Raw genomic sequence first — 19329 nt, forward strand, 5'->3', positions numbered from 1 at the left:
TAGACTCAAATCTATCTTTTATTACAACATATTGCATCGCATAAAATTTTATTTTGCTTGATACATCACCCTTCTTCAAAGTTTCAACTATTAAGACCTATAATGAATCGTGTGGACAGATGGATAAACTATACAAACCTGTTTATGGTTTGTGGCTATGATTATCAGAAAAACAATTATGAAATTTGTAATCCCACTCCCACAACATAAAGGTTTGTAAAAACACTGCAAACATCCAGAAAGTTCTGAAATAAAACTGCCTAACATCAAGAAAAGGATTGCAATTAGAAAAGTCTAAAATAACAATACCAACATGAAGAGGAGGATGCCAATGAGAAAGGTCTGAAATAACACTGTCAACATCAAGAGGAGGATTGCAATCATCCCCATATACTCTTTTAATTCCATGGAAATGACAACATGTATCACCATTTCTTATTTACAATGAAACCAAGGGTAGAGAGAACACCACTGCAGTGACACTTGTTAATTTGAAAAAATTTGTTGCAATGACACTCTTTAAATTGAGTGAACAATGTTAATATCAATAATTTATAAAATACCTAACTCAATGCTTAACATTATATACCTCTTAATGTGAGACATGGAACTCAAAAACTTCCCAAAAGGTGCTTGCATGTCGGGGTGTCCATCTTTTCAGATAGCATACCATACCATGGAGCACAAGAGAAGAAACCAAATGTTTTGGACAACCCATGGAATTACAAGGTGAAAAGCAACACCAAAATTGTTTTAGAAGTTTTCCATGGAAGGTTTTCACACAAAAACTGAAGAAATAGCTTAAAAATCAGTAATATTATCAACAAAATAACAATTTCAAGCCATTGAAAACAATAAACATTTACCCCTTACATTTTCTCAAATGTCCAACTAATTTTGTGCATTTTCTGAAGATTAATGACATGTTCAAAGCCATTGATGATGAAAATACATTCCCAATTAATAGAAATTTTAACAAATTCCATTAAATGAGAGATCTCCTTAGGAGCACAGAGCAAAAACGACAACATTTTGAATGTACTATCTAGATTATTTTTCAGAAGACACTTATAAACTTTTTTAAAAACTATCAACAAGTGTTTAGTTGTGGATGCAACATGCATCTGTACTCGTTGGTATGTATGTGATGCAAAAATTCTATAAATTTTTATTTATTGAGTTTATTAAAACACCTGTAAACACAAAGAAGGGTAGGGGAAATGTTACACAAAAGACAACATGTTATTGTATAATATCTTTTTTTTTGCTGAAGCAAGAGTCGATCCTTCTATTTCATTAAATCAAAATTAAAATTACAACATGTACAAAACCTGACCTCCTCATGGACTCAGGAAAACCAAGGGCTATCTTTCTTAGAAATGACCCTACCCTTTACACCCTACAAAACTATTCTCTCTTAAAATTTCTTGGGTTGAACAATATGAATCAAAAACCTAAAGGGAAACTCCGTTGACTCCCCAAGTCTTTGCCGCGTCAAGCCATACAAAACAACACGTTCAACACTGACCGTCGATTTCTAAGGCTAAATCGAACGGCGCGGAGAAGTATCGCATAGCTGAACTGTCCGAACTTTAATGCCCGATGGAGGGTGGTTTTCATAACCCCTCCCGTGCCACGTGTCGGGAGATTAGTGGGATCGCTCCCAAAATCCCAAAACCATTTACCATTCGGGAACCGAGCGATCACCTGGAAACCTCTTGGCATCTGGTTTTCCGAACCATGAGAGGAAAACAGGGGAAAAGCCTCTGCCGGATAATTCCAACTGTCCTTCCCGCGCGAGCACATCTTGGAACTAGCAACAGAGACTGCCGCAAACTGAGAAAGGAATCTTATCTTGCGAAACGAAAGAGAAGGGGGAATGATCTGTTTACACCAGGGTGTAGAGTGATCGCTCAGAGCTTGCCCTTCGTTAAGGTACCAACCACAGTACTGAGATCGAACTAGCTTAGAATTCATCATTCCGTGCCTTTCACTCTGGCCCAATATTTAAAAATTTCTTTGTCCTCTGCCGCTTGTTCCTCGCAGAGCGCTTTTAATCTATCCTGAGGCATCTCCTGCCATTTCATTTCAATTCTGCATTCTGTGTTAAATACTCCTTGGTTGGCTAAAGTATCCGCTAGTTTATTGGCTTCTCGTCGAACATGACTGAAACTAACAGTTCGGATACTCAAAAGATGATTTTGAATTCTTTGGTACACTTGAATTAGTCTCCAGTGTTTTGAAACCTTCTCCGGCGCTGCTCCGAAGCTGATTCTCTTAACTGCATTTATGGAGATCTCTGAGTCTGCTTCTATAATGACATTGGAGCTGTGATTTTGAATCAACAGCTCAAGACAATGTTCCAAAGCCATTAATTCGGCCATATTGTTGGTAGCTTTACCTAAATGGCAGTGAAAAATAAAGATTATGTTTCCTTCTTCATCTCTTAACACCCCTCCATAACCAGTTGTTCCAGGATTGCATTTAGATGCCCCATCAATATTGCATTTCAGATAACCCTTCGGTGGAGGATGCCAGAACTTCTTTTCCGTTTCCAAATGTTTTCCTTTTCTGCTTAGTTCATTGGGAATGATCTCTTGCATTCTCAGTTGCCTGAGTATTCTAGTTTCCTTATCTGTGGGAGGGTTCTTGGGATAATTGCGAACAATGGTACTAACTGTCTCCTTGATCTGCTTCAAGATCAGATCGAACAGGTGAAAAGGAATAGTTTTTTCATCCTTGAAAATTCTTTTATTCCTTTCTTTCCAAACATTCCAGATAATGAAGCTTGGTGTAAAGGCCCAGGCTAGATTAAGGAGCTCATTCTCCGAAAAGTTTCTTCTCCACTTGTTCAGGGTGTTAATGATACTTGTTTTATCTCTGTCTGACTGCTGAAAAATGGTTGCAAAAGAATCCCACAACCAGGTTGTGTAGGTGCAGCTGTTGAGGATATGCTCCATAGTCTCCTCTTGGTCTTCACATAGCTGACATCTAGAGGGCCCTAAAACCCCTCTTTTCCTGATATTGTCCCAAGTTAAAATTTTCTTGTGGTGAACTAACCACATGAAAAGCTTGATTTTCATCCACCCTTGGTGGCTCCAAAGTTGTTGCCAGGATTTCTCCGGAACACCGGAATCAAGTTTCAGGATAATTCTTTTTGCTTCCTTAAGATTAAAGGTTCCTTCTTTATTGAGGCCCCATCTTAACTGATCCTGCCCCTCTGTTACCAAGATTTTCCTTTGTTTTAACCTGCTCATAATTGCTTCTGCTTTTATTTTTATGGCACCGTCATCTCTGCACTCTATGCTTTTCCAGTTTCTCCACTTTCCAGAGTTATGAGGAAGATTCCAGAAATCTTTGACTTTGATTAATCCTTGGGAGTCTGTTTCCTGCTTGAGGCTCATAAAGTCTTCTTCTAACAGTGTTGGTTCTTGTTGCCATTTGTCTTCCCAGAAGAGAGCTAGATCTCCTACTCTGATTTCCCAGAAACTGTTGTTTTGAACTAGGCTTCTGTTTTCCCAGGCTTTGTTCCAGATATAAGAGCCCTTTATGTTTCCAGACATTCTTATGAGATCATTAGTTTGCCACAAGCTTGCATATTTATCTTTCCAGATCTTAGCCCATTGAGCTTCTGGTTCTTTAACCCATCTCCACCAGAGTTTGGCTCCTAAAACTTTACTCAGAGTTTCCTGATCATCTAAGCCCAAACCCCCGTACCTCTTGGGTTTACAGATTTTCTCCCAAGACACAAGGGCCCATTTCTTCCTTGTTTCCTCTTTGCCCCAAAGGAAGTCTCTCTGAATGTTCCTGAACTGTTGTAGGACACCTTTGGGAGCAGGGAGGGCTGATAAAAAGAAAATAGGGATAGATTGAAGAACGACCTTTGTCAGAATCAACCTACTAGCAAGGTTTAGAGATCTGATAGTCCATTTTTTGACTTTATCTTGCATCTTGTTGAACACCGGTTCCCATATACTTTTGTGCAAAGGCTTGTCTGTGAGGGGTGTTGGCATTATGATTCTGGTTTGGCTCTATGGTACAGGTGTTGTACTTGATGGCAACTCACTCAAGTGGCAAAACTTTGTTCAGGCTCTCAAAATGATGGAAAATAAGAGGTTCGTAGGTGCATCGTTCAAAAGGTGCGGACCCGCAGGTTCGCCGTCCAGGTAGTGCGGACATACCCGCAGGTTCTTCGTTCATAAGGTGCGGTCCCCCAGTTCACTCACTCCAATGCAGAGAAGCGCGCTCTCGTGGGGTTTCTTATGTTTGGCCCTTGGTATTTAGCCCGTCGTTCATGATCCTATGGTTTTGGCCCGTGGTATAGGATCTAAATTGTTGAACCCCGGTTTGGATCCCTTGTATTGGTGTTTGATGGTTTTGTCCCATGGTGTGAATAAGGGATTGACTATAAAAAGGGAAGGAGATCACTTGGCTAATCACTTGTGAAATTTGAATATCTTAAGATCTAAAATTTTGGGTGATTGGTTTTACAAAGCTAGATCTAAATCAAGGAGAAAACTTAAGGCGAATCTATTGATAAGTCGTGATCTCTAGGGCGCATGATCAGATCTGTGGATCTGACTGTCTGTGGCACATTGGAGGACTATTAATTTGGCCCTAATCAGAGGTTCGCAGGCGATCCACGGCGTGAGTGCGGGGGTACGCAGCGCAGGAGAAGACGCAGTGCGGGCGTACGCAGCACAGCAGAAGGCGCAATGCGAGGTACGCAACGCAGAAGAAGGCACAGTGCGGAGGTACGCAGGGAAACAGAAGAACCAGTTGCGGAGGTACGCTGTCAGGCGGACAGTGCAGGTGCGGATTTGAGCAGAGGTACGCAGGGCAGCAGAACGAGTGGTGCGGAGATACGCAGAGCAGAAGACCGACCAGGTGTGGATCTGCGCAGTTTAGACACAGAAGAGCTGCGGGTATTTGCAGGCCTCTATTGGTGAAGTTGCGGACCTATCTTGAAACATTTGTTGGCTGTCTTTTATCTATTGCTGCAGAGTTCTGGGTTTAGATTTCTGGTATTACTTTTCTGTTTATAGCATTTTGAGAAGTTGGGTGATTCATTGGTTGATTGTATAAGGAGATTGGGTGATTTGCATGTACTTGATGATTATTTGATCTTCTTGGATCCAGTTTGAAAATTAATGAAACGTGGTCCTTAAAGAAGTAAAAGAGCAAAGGGGGTTGTAACTCCCTTCCAGGGGAGACTGGAAAACGAGAGAGAGTTGTAGCTCTCTGCAGGTTGCAGCCTGCGTACTGGTAAAGGACTACACCAGTACAAAATCATTGTAAAAGAAGTTTCTAATTGAAAGAAGATAGACACATATTGCAGCAGGTGGTTTTCACCCACATTGGGTTTCCACCTTATATCTGGTGTTATTTGGTGTGACTATTTGTTTTTCTTGTTCTTGCTCATTTTTATGGTTCTCACATACAAGTTAATGATCAATATCTGAAGAATAAATTAAAGTATAAATCAGGAAGGTATATTGAAAAGAATTTGATAATACTGATTCACCCCCCCTCTCAGTATTATTTCCAACAATTGGTATCAGAGCAGGTCCTTCTGAAGAAGCTTGATCGCTTGAAGGAAGATCTTTCATCATGAGCAACTACGAGAGGGAAGCATCAATCAGGCCACCGGTTTTTGATGGGACAAACTTCGTATATTGGAAGGTAAGAGTTACTACCTATCTTCAATCTTTGGGTACAGAAGTCTGGGATATCATAGATACAGGGTATACTTTTCCAGCAGCAACTCCTACAGATCCGGCTGAGAAGAAGAAATATGAAACAAATGCAAAGGCGGTCAATACTCTATTGGGATGTCTATCACAATCAGAATTTGTCAAAGTTATGCAGTATAAATCCGCAAAAGAAATATGGGACAAGATTGTTCTGAGCTATGAAGGAGATGATCAGGGAAAACGAGCAAAACTTCAAACCTTCAGAATTCAGTATGAGAATCTCAGAATGTACAATGATGAAAGTGTGGCTAACTATTTTCTTCGTGTAGATGAGATTGTTAATTGTATGAAAAATTTGGGTGAAGAAGTAAAAGAGGCTGTTGTGGTTGAAAAAGTTTTAAGATCTTTGTCCCCTAGGTTTGAATCTAAAGTTTCTGCAATAGAAGAAAAAGAGAATCTTCAAAATCTTAAAATTTCACAGCTGCATGGAATTCTAACTGCTTAAGAAATGAGGAAAGGAGGACCATCGGACAGGAGAGAAGCGCCTTTAAAGATTCTGGCAAAGGAGACTACTATGAGTCAGGACACATATCAGAAGAAGAAGAAGAATCAAATTTTGTCAGAAATCTTCAACGGGGTGCTGGACGATTCCGAGGTAAGTTACCTTTCAAATGCTTTGCTTGTGGAAGAGTCGGTCACTATGCTGCCAAATGTCCTCATAAGGATAAGAATGACAAGGGGAAGGAACCTGTTAGATGGAACAAGAAACAAAATGCAAATAAGAAAATCTATTACACTCATGAAGATAGTGATGGACTTTCAAATAGTGACGAAGATGAACAAGGTAATGATTATAAACTTTTAATGGCTTTTGAAGATGATGACTACATGGATGCTATAGATGAAGAAGGTTTTTATGAAGAAATGTCTAATCTCAAAATTTGCTTAGAAGAGAAAAATGTGATTATTGATTCTCTGCAATGTCAACTGGCTGAAAGGGAAAAACATCTTGAAAAATTGGAATGTGAAATTGTTGGTCTTAGAAAAGAGATTGAGAAAACAAAAGCTCTTAATCTTAAATTTGTTAAAGGATCTGAAACTCTGGATGAGATCATCAATGTGCAGCGTTCTCCACTAATCAAGACAGGTCTGGGATATAATGGAGAAGCATCTCAAGCATCCACCTCCAAAAGTTATCTTGATGCAGCAAGGAGGAGCGAGCAAAGGCCGAATAGAAAGCATCAGGTAAATCAGGGACAATTTACCTCAAGAACGAACAAAGACTATCAAGAAAATCGGGGGCAAACTACCTTAAGGACAAACAGAAGCTACAACCAGCCACAGGTAAAATCTTCCCAATTTGCCTCAAGAATGGATGCCAGTAGAAACTACAATCGGTTGGATGATAGATTTGATAATCGCAGGAGTTTCTTCAATGGCCAATGTTTCTCTTGCCATAACTTTGGTCACAAAGCAGCTCAATGTGTTGCCTATAAGACAATCATGACTAGAGAAGCTCAAAAACAAAGAAGTATGTCTGGAATCACGAAGAGGACCTATAACAACTTTTCCGCCCTTGAAAGTGAAATTGAATGTTCTATTTGTAATAACTTTGGTCATGAAGATTCTGAATGCAGGAGCAGGTTTTGGCAGACAAAGGAACAAGCCTCAAGTACCAAAACATGGAGAATAAAGGAACCAAAACCAGAAAGATGTGGGATAGATTTTTATGCAGAAGGACAGGAAAATTTATGGTATATCGACAGCGGATGTTCGAAGCATATGACAGGTGATAAAGAAAAACTTGAATCATATACTTCTTTAGAAAAGGGAAAGAAGGTTTCTTTTGGAAATGATACCCCTGCAGCCATAAAAGGAAAAGGCACTGCTCAGTTGAAAGAAAAGGTCAAGGCTGGAAATGTTTTGTATGTTGATGGCTTGAAGCATAATCTACTGAGTGTCAGTCAGATGTGCGATCAAGGAACAGAGGTAATATTTCGATCAAATGGATGTAGTGTTCGTGATCTTGATACAGGAAAAACAGTGATCAAAGGCAGAAGAACTCCAAATAATCTATACATATTTGAAGAAGGACAACAACAATGCTATTTGAGCAAGGATGATGAACACTGGTTATGGCACCGGAGGTTGGGGCATCTAAGCTTTTCACAAATAAGGAAAGCATGCAAATACCAGGCAGTTCGTGGTCTTCCGGATATCAAAATTCCAGACAACACCATATGAAAATCATGTCAGTTTGGTAAGAAAACCAGAACTAACTTCCCTGAGAAGGAAGGATCAGCCAGCAGGCCTCTTGAACTAGTCCATACAGATGTATGTGGTCCATTTAGGACAAGGTCACCTCGAGGAGAAGAATACTTCATATTATTCATTGACGACTTCTCCAGGATGGTTTGGTTGGGACTTATGAAACACAAGGATGAAGCATTCGAAAAATTCAAATCTTTCAAAGCCTTGGCTGAAAACGAATCAGATTACAAAATTAAGTGCCTCAGGTCTGACAGAGGAGGGGAGTTTACCTCAAATGAATTTTTCGATTTCTGTGAAGAACATGGAATAAGAAGGGAATTCTCTATAGCTAGGACTCCTCAGCAAAATGGAGTGGTGGAAAGGATGAACAGAACGGTTCAACAAATGGCTCGTGCTATGCTTGATGAGTCTGGAACTCCCGCAACCTTCTGGGGTGAAGCTGCATTTGCTGCAGTTGTTATTCTCAACAAAACAAATGTCCGAGTGAATAGCACTCAAACTCCGCATGAGCTCTGGTATGGTGAGACTCCTTCGGTAAAGCATTTCAAAATTTTTGGGAGCAAATGCTATATTAAGAATACTGATGAACAGCTTGGCAAACTTGAACCTAGAGCAGATGAAGGCATTCTCCTTGGTTACTCTCCCCACAGCAAAGCATATAAGTGTTACAATAAAAAGCTTGGAAGAATTGTTGACAGCATTGATGTAGTGGTTGATGAAAAAAGATACATCCCTAGGCAAGTAAATCATGAAAATATCGAAGAGAATGAAGACTACTCTCCAAATCAGATAGATGATGAAGAAGAACCTCAAGAGGCACCAGAGGAACAGATAAGGATAGAAGAGAAGACTCCATCCAGGTACGTTCAGAAGAATCATCCAGAATCTCAGATTTTGGGGCAGAAAGAAGCAGGTGTACAAACAAGAAGAACAATTGCAGAAGCCTCAAGCTATTTGGCATTGCTCTCCTCCACTGAACCACAAAATGTAAGAGAGGCATGCAAAGATGAATGCTGGGTCAAGGCAATGGATGAAGAACTTGAGCAGATCGAAAAGAACAACACTTGGGAGTTGGTTCCTAGACCAAAAGATAAGAATGTCATAGGGACAAAATGGATCTTCAAAAATAAGTTAAATGAAAATGGGGAAGTAATTAGAAACAAGGCCAGACTTGTTTGTAAAGGGTATGCTCAACAAGAAGGAATAGACTTTGAAGAAACTTTTGCTCCCGTTGCTAGACTTGAGGCCATCCGAATGTTCCTTGCTCTCTCAAGCTTTCAGAAGTTCAAAGTATTTCAAATGGACGTGAAATCAACCTTTCTGAATGGAGACTTAGAAGAAGAAGTGTACATTGAGCAACCAGATGGTTTCATCCTTGGGAATGATCCAAATCTTGTATGCAGACTAAAAAAGGCTCTCTATGGTCTTAAACAGGCTCCAAGGGCTTGGTACTACCGGTTGGACAAATATCTTCATCAACAAGGTTTCTCAAAGGGATCAGCAGATAGCAATCTTTATATAAAAATTGAAAATGACAAATTGCTAATACTTGTTGTGTATGTAGATGATATTATCTTTGGCAGCAATGAAGAAGCTATGAGTCAAAGCTTTGCCTTGGTAATGCAGAAAGAATTCAAAATGTCTTTGCTTGGAGAACTGACTTATTTTCTTGGATTGCAAATCCAACAAAATGAAGACGGTATCTTCTTGTCTCAAACCAAGTATCTCAAGCAGATTTTGAAGAAATATGGCATGGAAGATGCAAAACCAGTATGTACCCCCATGGTCACAGGATGCAGCCTCAGTGCAAATGATGAATCAGCAGCAGTGCATCAACCAACCTACAAATCTATGATTGGAAGTCTACTTTATTTGACAGGTACCCGACCAGACATCATGCATGCAGTGGGAATAGTTGGAAGATTTCAGGCAAATCCAAAGGAAACTCATCTTCAGGCAGTCAAGAGAATCTTCAAGTACCTTCAAGGAACTCAAAACTATGGCTTATGGTACCCTAGAGACACAGATCTCACACTTCATGCTTACACAGATGCAGATTGGGCCGGAAGCGTGGATGACAAGAAGAGCACAAGTGGTGGCGCATTCTTTATGGGTTCCAGATTAGTATCTTGGTTCAGCAAGAAACAGAGTTCGATTGCTTTATCTACAGCTAAAGCGGAATATGTGGCTGCTGCATCTTGCTGCACTCAACTTCTTTGGATGATGCAGACCTTGCAGGATTTTCAAATCACTTGTACACCACCTATCTCCATCTTATGTGATAATACAAGTGCAATCAGCATTTCAAAGAACCCAGTCATGCATTCAAAGACCAAGCACATACCGATCAAGTATCACTTTCTCAGGGAACAAGTGCTTGAACAAAAGGTCAAGTTGGAGTATGTTCCTTCTAAGGAACAAGTTGTTGATATACTCACCAAACCATTGCCCAGGGAGACCTTTGAATACCTCAGGCAAAAGCTCGGGGTAGTTGATGCATCATCTTGTTGTTGAATCTCATCTGTTTCAGAGATTGTTGGTTGTACGCGAGTTTCATATGGGGTATACGCATACTGGGTTGCGGATTGGTCGAAGATCGAATGGCACAGGTTCAGGGGGAGCATATATACTTCTAATAATGCATTGTTGGCATTATGGTAGAAGATCTTGGAGGAAGTACAGAAGGAGAACATGGATGCTGATATGAATATTGCTGCAATATGTCTCTATCTCTTTCACGATCATTTATGGTGTATGGTGGATTATGGTTCGTCTTGAAGAAATTTTTCTTTTGCAGATCTGATCTATAGTCAGGGGGAGCATGATCAGCAAAGCAAAGGCCTAAGCATGTTGTCAGGGGAAGCATAACCCTTTGCCTTTGATGTCAAAGGGGGAGAATGACGTTGAGGATCTTGAGGTTGCCATCAAGTCCAAAGGGGGAGATTGTTGGCATTATGATTCTGGTTTGGCTCTATGGTACAGGTGTTGTACTTGATGGCAACTCACTCAAGTGGCAAAACTCTGTTCAGGCTCTCAAAATGATGGAAAATAAGAGGTTCGCAGGTGCATCGTTCAAAAGGTGTGGACCCGCAGGTTCGCCATCCAGGAAGTGCGGACATACCCGCAGGTTCTCCATTCATAAGGTGCGGTCCCCCAGTTCACTCACTCCAATGCAGAGAAGCGCGCTCACGTGGGGTTTCTTATGTTTGGCCCTTGGTATTTAGCCCGTCGTTCATGATCCTATGGTTTTGGCCCGTGGTATAGGATCTAAATTGTTGAACCCCGGTTTGGATCCCTTGTATTGGTGTTTGATGGTTTTGTCCCATGGTGTGAATAAGGGATTGACTATAAAAAGGGAAGGAGATCACTTGGCTAGTCACTTGTGAAATTTGAATATCTTAAGATCTGAAATTTTGGGTGATTGGTTTTACAAAGCTAGATCTAAATCAAGGAGAAAACTTAAGGCGAATCTATTGATAAGTCGTGATCTCTAGGGCGCATGATCAGATCTGTGGATTTGATTGTCTGTGGCACATTGGAGGACTATTAATTTGACCCTAATCAGAGGTTCGCAGGCGATCAACAGCGTGAGTGCGGGGGTACGCAGTGCAGGAGAAGACGCAATGCGGGCGTACGCAGCACAATAGAAGGCGCAGTACGAGGTACGCAGCGCAGAAGAAGGCACAGTGCGGAGGTACGCAGGGAAACAGAAGAACCAGTTGCGGAGGTACGCTGTCAGGCGGACAGTGCAGGTGCGGATCTGAGCAGAGGTACGCAGGGCAGCAGAACGAGTGGTGCGGAGATACGCAGAGCAGAAGACTGACCAGGTGCGGATCTGCGCAGTTTAGACACAGAAGAGCTGTGAGTATTCGCAGGCCTCTATTGGTGAAGTTGCGGACCTATCTTGAAACATTTGTTGGCTGTCTTTTATCTATTGCTGCAGAGTTCTGGGTTTAGATTTCTGGTATTACTTTTCTGTTTATAGCATTCTGAGAAGTTGGGTGATTCATTGGTTGATTGTATAAGGAGATTGGGTGATTTGCATGTACTTGATGATTATTTGATCTTCTTGGATCCAGTTTGAAAATTAATGAAACGTGGTCCTTAAAGAAGTAAAAGAGCAAAGGGGGTTGTAGCTCCCTTCCAGGAGAGACTAGAAAACGAGAGAGAGTTGTAGCTCTCTGCAGGTTGCAGCCTGCGTACTGGTAAAGGATTGCACCAGTACAAAATCATTGTAAAAGAAGTTTCTAATTGAAAGAAGATAGAGACATATTGCAGCAGGTGGTTTTCACCCACATTGGGTTTCCACCTTATATCTGGTGTTCTTTGGTGTGACTATCTGTTTTTCTTGTTCTTGCTCATTTTTATGGTTCTCACATATAAGTTAATGATCAATATCTGAAGAATAAATTAAAGTATAAATCAGGAAGGTATAATGAAAAGATTTAGATAATACTGATTCACCCCCCCTCTTAGTATTATTTCCAACAAGGGGAATCCCCAAATATTTTGAGGGGAGGGAATCCCTTTGAAAGCCCAGAATCCTGGAGATGTTCCTCTGAATTGCAATATTAGTATTTAAGAAAAAAAAATTTGATTTGGAGAGATTAACTTCCATACCTGTGGCCAAGGCAAAGTCATTCAGGATTTGTTTATATGCTAAGGCTTCTTTGACAGTGGGAATGCCTTGCAGCATCGTGTCGTCCACAAATTGTTGGTGAGTCATTGTCTGACCATTCTCCGTTAATTGAAGTCCCTTAATCTTTCCCAAGGCTTTGGCCTGATTAATGGACCTGCCCAGTCCTTCCATCATGATGATAAATAGAAAGGGAGAGAGTGGGTCTCCTTGTTTGAGACCTCTAGAGGGAGTGAAGATCTCGGAGGGAGAGCCATTTACCAAAATGGAAAAGCTGGACGAAGTTACCAGAGCCATAATCCATTTGACCCAGTTGTGGTCGAACCCAAAAGCAGTAAGGACCTTCTTGATATAGATCCAGTTCACCTTGTCATATGCCTTGGCAATATCTAATTGCATGATCATACCTGCCTGCTTCTTGCTGGTTAGCGAGTGAACTACCTCGTGGGCTTGAATAATATTATTTAAGATTTGTCTGCCTTCCACATAACCAGATTGTTCCCCTGAAATTAGAGAAGGAAGCAGAGGTTTGAGTCTGCTAGCCAAAACCTTGGATATGATCTTGTAGACCACATTGCATAAAGCAATGGGTCTGTACTTGTCGACAGTCAGGGCTGAATCCTGTTTGGGGATCAGGGAGATGAAGGAGGTGTTGAGGGCTTTTAGAATAGTCCTGTTTCTTCTAGAGTCCTCCACAACGTTCAGAATGTCCTGTTTGACAATGTTCCAGCAAGCCTTAAAAAAGTCTACATTGAAACCATCGGGTCCTGGAGCTTTGCCATTCTGCATGTCTTTAATAACCTCACTGACTTCCTCTTCGGTGACAGGTTTATTCAGGTTAAAATTGTCCTCTCTTGAAACCAGCTTAGGGATATTTTTTGTAATTTCTTTGATACGTTGCTCTCTGTCAGGATTGTTTTCCTTTGTGATGCTTCTGAAATGTTGTATCAACACAGCTTCGATATTCTTATGAGAGGTCTGAAGCACCCCATTCTCATTTAATATCGAAGAGATTCTATTGTGAGCTCTATTGGCCATGGTGGATCTGTGGAAAAATTTTGTATTACGTTCACCTTCTTTGAGCCATTGAATTCTAGATTTTTGTCTCCAAAAGACTTCTTCCTGTTTACATAGGTTCTCCCATTCTTGATGGTGTTTATCAGCTTGCTCACTTTTGACTTTATCAAAACCATCAGAGATTAGTGCTTGATTAAGTTCCTGTAGTTTGGATTCCACTAATTTTTTGTCCACAAAAATGTTGCCAAAATCCTTCTTGTTCCATTCTTTGAGTCTGAGTTTTATGTGTTGAAGTCTTTTATGAAGGAGGAACATTTTAGTGCCCTGGATCTGCAAATCTTCAGCCCACCATTTTTCAATGTTGCTGATGAAATCTGGATGGGAGAGCCAGATATTTTCAAACCTGAATGGTCTATTTCTGGGAGAATCAATCCCCTTGATTTCTAATTGAATCGGCCAGTGATCAGAGCCTCCAAAGGGGAGAACTCTAGCTGTTATTTCATTATTTGCGAGCATAAGCTCCTTTGAGATCAAAAATCTGTCTAACTTGGAGGCGACCTGAGCCTCACCTCCTCTTTTATTATTCCAAGTAAAAAGGCCATTTTGTGTTTCTGAGTCTACCAGTTTTAGATCTTCAGAGAAGGAGTGAAATGTTTCTGAGTCTTTACTTAGCAATCTGGTACCTCCTTTTTTCTTTTTTTTTTTGTTTCTTCCCGAAAGAGATTTAATCATGTTAAAATCTCCTCCTATGACCCAAGGTATTTCTTCATGTCTGCTTCTAAGATCTACCAGGGAGTTTAGGAATCTGAGTTTCTCATCTATTCTTTGAGGACCATAAACATTTGTGACCAGAAAGGTATCCTCAACCCCTACTGGTTGAATAATTACTGATAAATAATTTCTTGATGCCTCCGCATCTAATATGCTGACTTTTTGGGGATTCCAGAGAGTGAGAATGCCTCCCGCTGTGTTCTCTGCTTTAACTTCAAGAAACTCAAATCTATTTAGCCATTTGCTATGGATTTGTTTTAATTTCTGAATGGAGCATTTTGTTTCCTGAATGAAGATTATATCTGGTGTTGCTATTTTCATTCTATTACTTAACATTCTTTGTTTTCTTTTACTGCCTAGACCTCTGATATTCCAAGATATGAACTTCATAATTAAAGATTTGTAAAGGAGTAACTGGTTAGATCTTTCATCTTACCCGAATCTATCATTAGCTTTCCACACTCCATTAAGAGCTCATTTTGCTTTTTCCTGCCCCTCTTCTTTCCTGGATTTCTGGTTGCTAATCCTGGAGTTGATTTCATAGTTTTCACACCTTTGTGCTCCTGCTTGTGAATATTTTTACCTTTCTCCAACTCTTTTTCCTGCGTTTTCCATAAAAACAACTGTTGTATTCTGTTACATTCTTCTTGGGGTAGTGAATCTATTCCTCCTTTGGTTCCCTGCCTTAAGAATCCTTCCAAATCCAGGTTTTCCTTGTCAAGAATTTCCTGAAGTTCATGATCTTCCAGATCTATTTCACTATGGGTCATTTCCTGGTCTGTTTCCATTTCTGTTTCACTCATTGACCTTTCTTTTTGATAGCCCATATCTTGAGTTTGTGTGTTATTTTCTTCTCGCTCTTTCTCATTGGGACCTACTTCCTGAGATTGATTTTCCTTCACATTTTCTTCATTCTCTTCCAGCACTTGGAACTTGTTCTGATTGACCTTCTGCGCCTCGTTATGTTGTTGCTTTAGCCCCTTTTTTCCTCCTTTTCCTCTACTAGTCACCCTCTGAAAACTTTCTGAGTCCTTCCTTGTATTGAGTTTCCCTTTGTTATCTTCTTTGCTGAGGGGGCAGTCTCTGAACAGATGACCATGCTCATGGCATTTGTGACATCTGAATGGGATATGCTCATAGTCCACTGTCTGCACCCACTCCTCATCGAAAACTTCCAAAATGACTTCATCAGAAAGAGCTCCTGATAGATCCATTTCCACACATATCCTTGCAAATGAGGTATATTTCCTTATTCTTGTAGCTTCATAAACTTTGACAAAACACCTCAGTTTATTGCCAATGGCCGCTAGTGATTTCGTTTGCCAATAATCCAGAGGTAGAGAATAGAGCCTTACCCAAACTAGAACTGAAGTGAAAGTCTCCCGCTCTGGGACGAAGTTCATCCTCCAAGGCCTCATATAGAGACCTGCTGCTGCATAAAAGTATGGTCCTCCTTCGAATATTTTGTCTTTATCTTCGATGTTTGAGAATACCACTGTAAAGAAACCCTTTGACCCAAGATGCAGGTCAATGCTTCCTTTGGGTTTCCAGTGATACTTGATCCACATCTGTAAAGCTTTTTCAGTGGGCCATAGTCCCATGAATTTACAGATAATGGCGTAGGTCCCCATGTGTTCCCTGTGCGCCTGTAGAGCAGGATCATTTAATATTACTCTGGGAATGATTTCTGCTTTTGGTTTGCAGGGTCCCTTCTGCTTTTTGTCTCTTGAACCCAGATTTTTGTCTTCTTCCTCCTTGTCTTTTGTGCCATTGTTTTCCTTGGTCCTGGTCCCATCTGTCTCCTTTTCATTATCCCTGTTTCTTTCCTCTGCCAAACCTTTGCTGTTCTCCCCATGTGTTTTTCCTTTTCTAGTTACAACATCCTTGTAGGAGGGAGTCGAGCTCCCTCCTCTGTTGCCCTCCATTGGAAACAATCTCTGCTACCTGCGCTAACCCTAGCAGCTCGCAGCGCGCTCTCCCTTTTCGAGTATCCATGTTATTGTATAGTATCACTTCTCTATAATTTTTTATATAATTTTTCCTCATCATTACTTTCAAGAAGATTGAATTGAAGTGAAGTGAAGAGAACACTAAGAAAAACATTGCTCAATTATCAAAGTGAAGATGGGAAATATTATGCCAAACAAGATATAGAGAAAGTGAGTATGAGGAAAGACATTATGCAAAACATGATACAAAGAAGATGAACATTAGAATGCATATCCTTTACCAAGAAAAGAACAACATTCTTACGAGTGTAAAACTCATGCATTCAATTTGTTTTCCTTCAGAATGCCCCCTGCAAGACAATTATTATAGCTCACAAGTGGCTCATACACATAACCAAGTGACCTAATGGAGACTCTAGGTAAACTAACTAATTTTGGGAAATATCCAAACATTCTTCATTTACCCTCACAAGTTGTGAGAAACCATAGTTACTAAAATGTATGTTTTTTCATGTTAGGGTAACTCAAAAAATGCAAAAAGTTTGACCTGAAAATACACGCAAACTCGCTTTTAGCAACTGCCTACTCATTAGTTCTCTTCATTTCTTATCCCAACCCAACTTTGGTTCATGATTCAAAATCAAACTCAATGAGTTACACTGTTCCCTGAAGGTAGAAAGCTAATTCCAATGGGAAACGTAGAAAGCTAATTTTCAAAAGCGAATGAACATGTCTCAATTTTTTTTACGTCAAGTTAAACTTACATAGATTAAACATCAAATTCAAATTTATTTTTGAAATTACAGATTTCTTTTACTTTGACTATAAAGTTGGATCCGATTTGGAATTTAATTGTGATTTAGCTCTGATATCCATTTAATAAGCGGACCCAATAAAAAATTTAACTGCTATGTATTAAGACATTGGGTCCGCACTAGACAGATTTGATCTCTCTCAACACTTGGTAGATGGAAGGTTAATATAGATTTATATTAGTTATGTGGATGGTAGAGATTTAACCTCTATAGATTATTGTAGAATATTCTTATTGAATGGAGAGACTCATTTTGTAACCCAGTATGAGATATGTAAGTATGTACTATCCTTTAAAAAAAGCTTCTCATATAAAAAAATGAAAATAAGTGTTTGGTTTGTTTAATTAAAAGTATTATAAAACAACAATAATCTCACTCAGTGAAAATATTTCACTTAATCTTAACCATAAATAAAATATTTTAAGTTGGATATAATAAGAAAACAAATAAATATGTGTTTGGTTTGTTTAATTAAAAATATAATAAAACATCAATAATCTCACTCTCAGTGTCCATATTAAGGAGAAGCAGTAAAAATATTTTACTCTCACTCTCAACTATAAATAAAATATTTCAATGTCCACATGTAACACCATAATGTGATACCAACTTTATAGAGAAATAAAATAGTTAAAGGTTAAAAAAAACTATATATACATTATATGAAACAATTGATTTTTTTTAATAGTTAAAACATTTTAAGCGGTCTCACCATTTTATGCTTATATAAAACAATTGATTTTTTTTTATGTTTTTTTTAGGTTAAAACATTTAAAGTGGTCTCACTATTTTAAGCGGTCTCACAAACAATGAAAAATTACAAGTGGTCTCTCTCTCTATATGTACAAACAACATTTTATTCAAATATTTTGCACTCTAAAAGAAGTTTTCATCTCAAGAGATATGATCGTTCTTAACTCTTGCTAGATCCATGGTTAAGATGGATATACACTGGTTAGTAGTCACAAATCAATTATATTAACCTTGGATCTATCAAACATGGATCAAATTTGTGGAGGTGCAAACATTTTTTTTCAAGTTTGCACCTAGACAGATTTGATCCCTCCAAAAACTTAATAGCACTTGGTAGATCCAAGGGATCTCTGTTAGTTAATTGGATGGTAGAGATTTAACATTTATAGAATATTATTAGTAGTCACAAATCAAAAGTAAAAATTTATTTTGAAAATAGTTATGTAATTTTTATTTTCTTTATAATAAAAAGACATAAATTTCTATAGTTAAAAATCTTGTTACATATTTTTTTAAATATATATTTTTATTCCCATAATAATTTAAAATAAAGATATAATTTAATTAATTTTAATAAAATAAAATATATTATAAAATTAATATTTTGATGTCTATTTAATTTAGTTAATTTATAAAGCTAAATTAATTTATATTTCTATCTCCTTTGATTTGCAGTAAAATAACTAAATTATCTATGAAAAATTATACAGAGTAGACTTACCTGCTTCATTTTTGCTTTGATTTTCTTGCAGAACTCAACTGGTGATCAGAATCCACGAAATGTAAATGGAGATTTTCAGAGACTACGGGTAGAGTTAAATAATTTTGATGACAAGGAAATGGCCGTTATAGAGTGCTTGCTTAAGAGCACTCCTGCTCTTGAAACCATGGAAATCCGAATACCACGAGGTATTACTAAAATAGAAGAAAAGCACATGCAGTTTGTGGCAGATATACTGTTATTGCCCAGAGCTTCATCTCAGGCAAGGCTATGCATGCCATTAAAATAGTTGTTTTTATTTTTTTGGTTATATTGAACGCGGATTGTAACAGAATATTAAGAATTTTTTCTTTGGTGAGCTGCCAAAGATGATGACAGATCTACCAAACAGTTACACTTCAGAGTTGTCTGTTTACCTCTTTCGTCAAAGATAGATGCTCGCTATCTTTGTTTATTTTTATGAAACATGCGAACGATTTTTGTGTGAGAGAGTTTTTTCTTGAAACTGTAGATTTTAGTTTTATGCAAGAAAGTTGCAATGTGATAATAGTTAGCTTTAGGTTTTAGCATTTGCATTGCATTATTGTGGTGTTTATATTGAAGGGGTTTAAATTGGGCACAATAATCATATTAAAGTTATAAAATATTCCAATAGAGTTGGAATCTTTTAAGATTATTAAATTATTTAAATGGGTACATTAAA

The 19329-nt window shown here is 38.9% G+C and overlaps 1 protein-coding gene across 2 annotated transcripts in view; it reads left to right on the forward strand.

Moving 5' to 3' along the window:
• Positions 1 to 19115, forward strand: part of LOC149156980 (uncharacterized) — a 217722-nt gene extending 198607 nt beyond the window's left edge. For both annotated transcript variants that reach the window (XM_089445488.1, XM_089445487.1), the window contains one exon: positions 18658 to 19115. In XM_089445488.1, the coding sequence (XP_089301614.1) occupies positions 18658 to 18915 (258 nt within the window). In that variant the 3' untranslated portion in view covers positions 18916 to 19115. The remainder of the gene's footprint in view (positions 1 to 18657) is intronic.
• Positions 19116 to 19329: the final 214 nt, after the last annotated feature.

This window comes from Pinus tabuliformis, chromosome 9 (assembly GCF_031772625.1).
Source record: "Pinus tabuliformis cultivar Carrire ecotype Pingquan chromosome 9, CPIR1, whole genome shotgun sequence".
In the NCBI taxonomy this organism is placed as follows: domain Eukaryota; kingdom Viridiplantae; phylum Streptophyta; class Pinopsida; order Pinales; family Pinaceae; genus Pinus; species Pinus tabuliformis.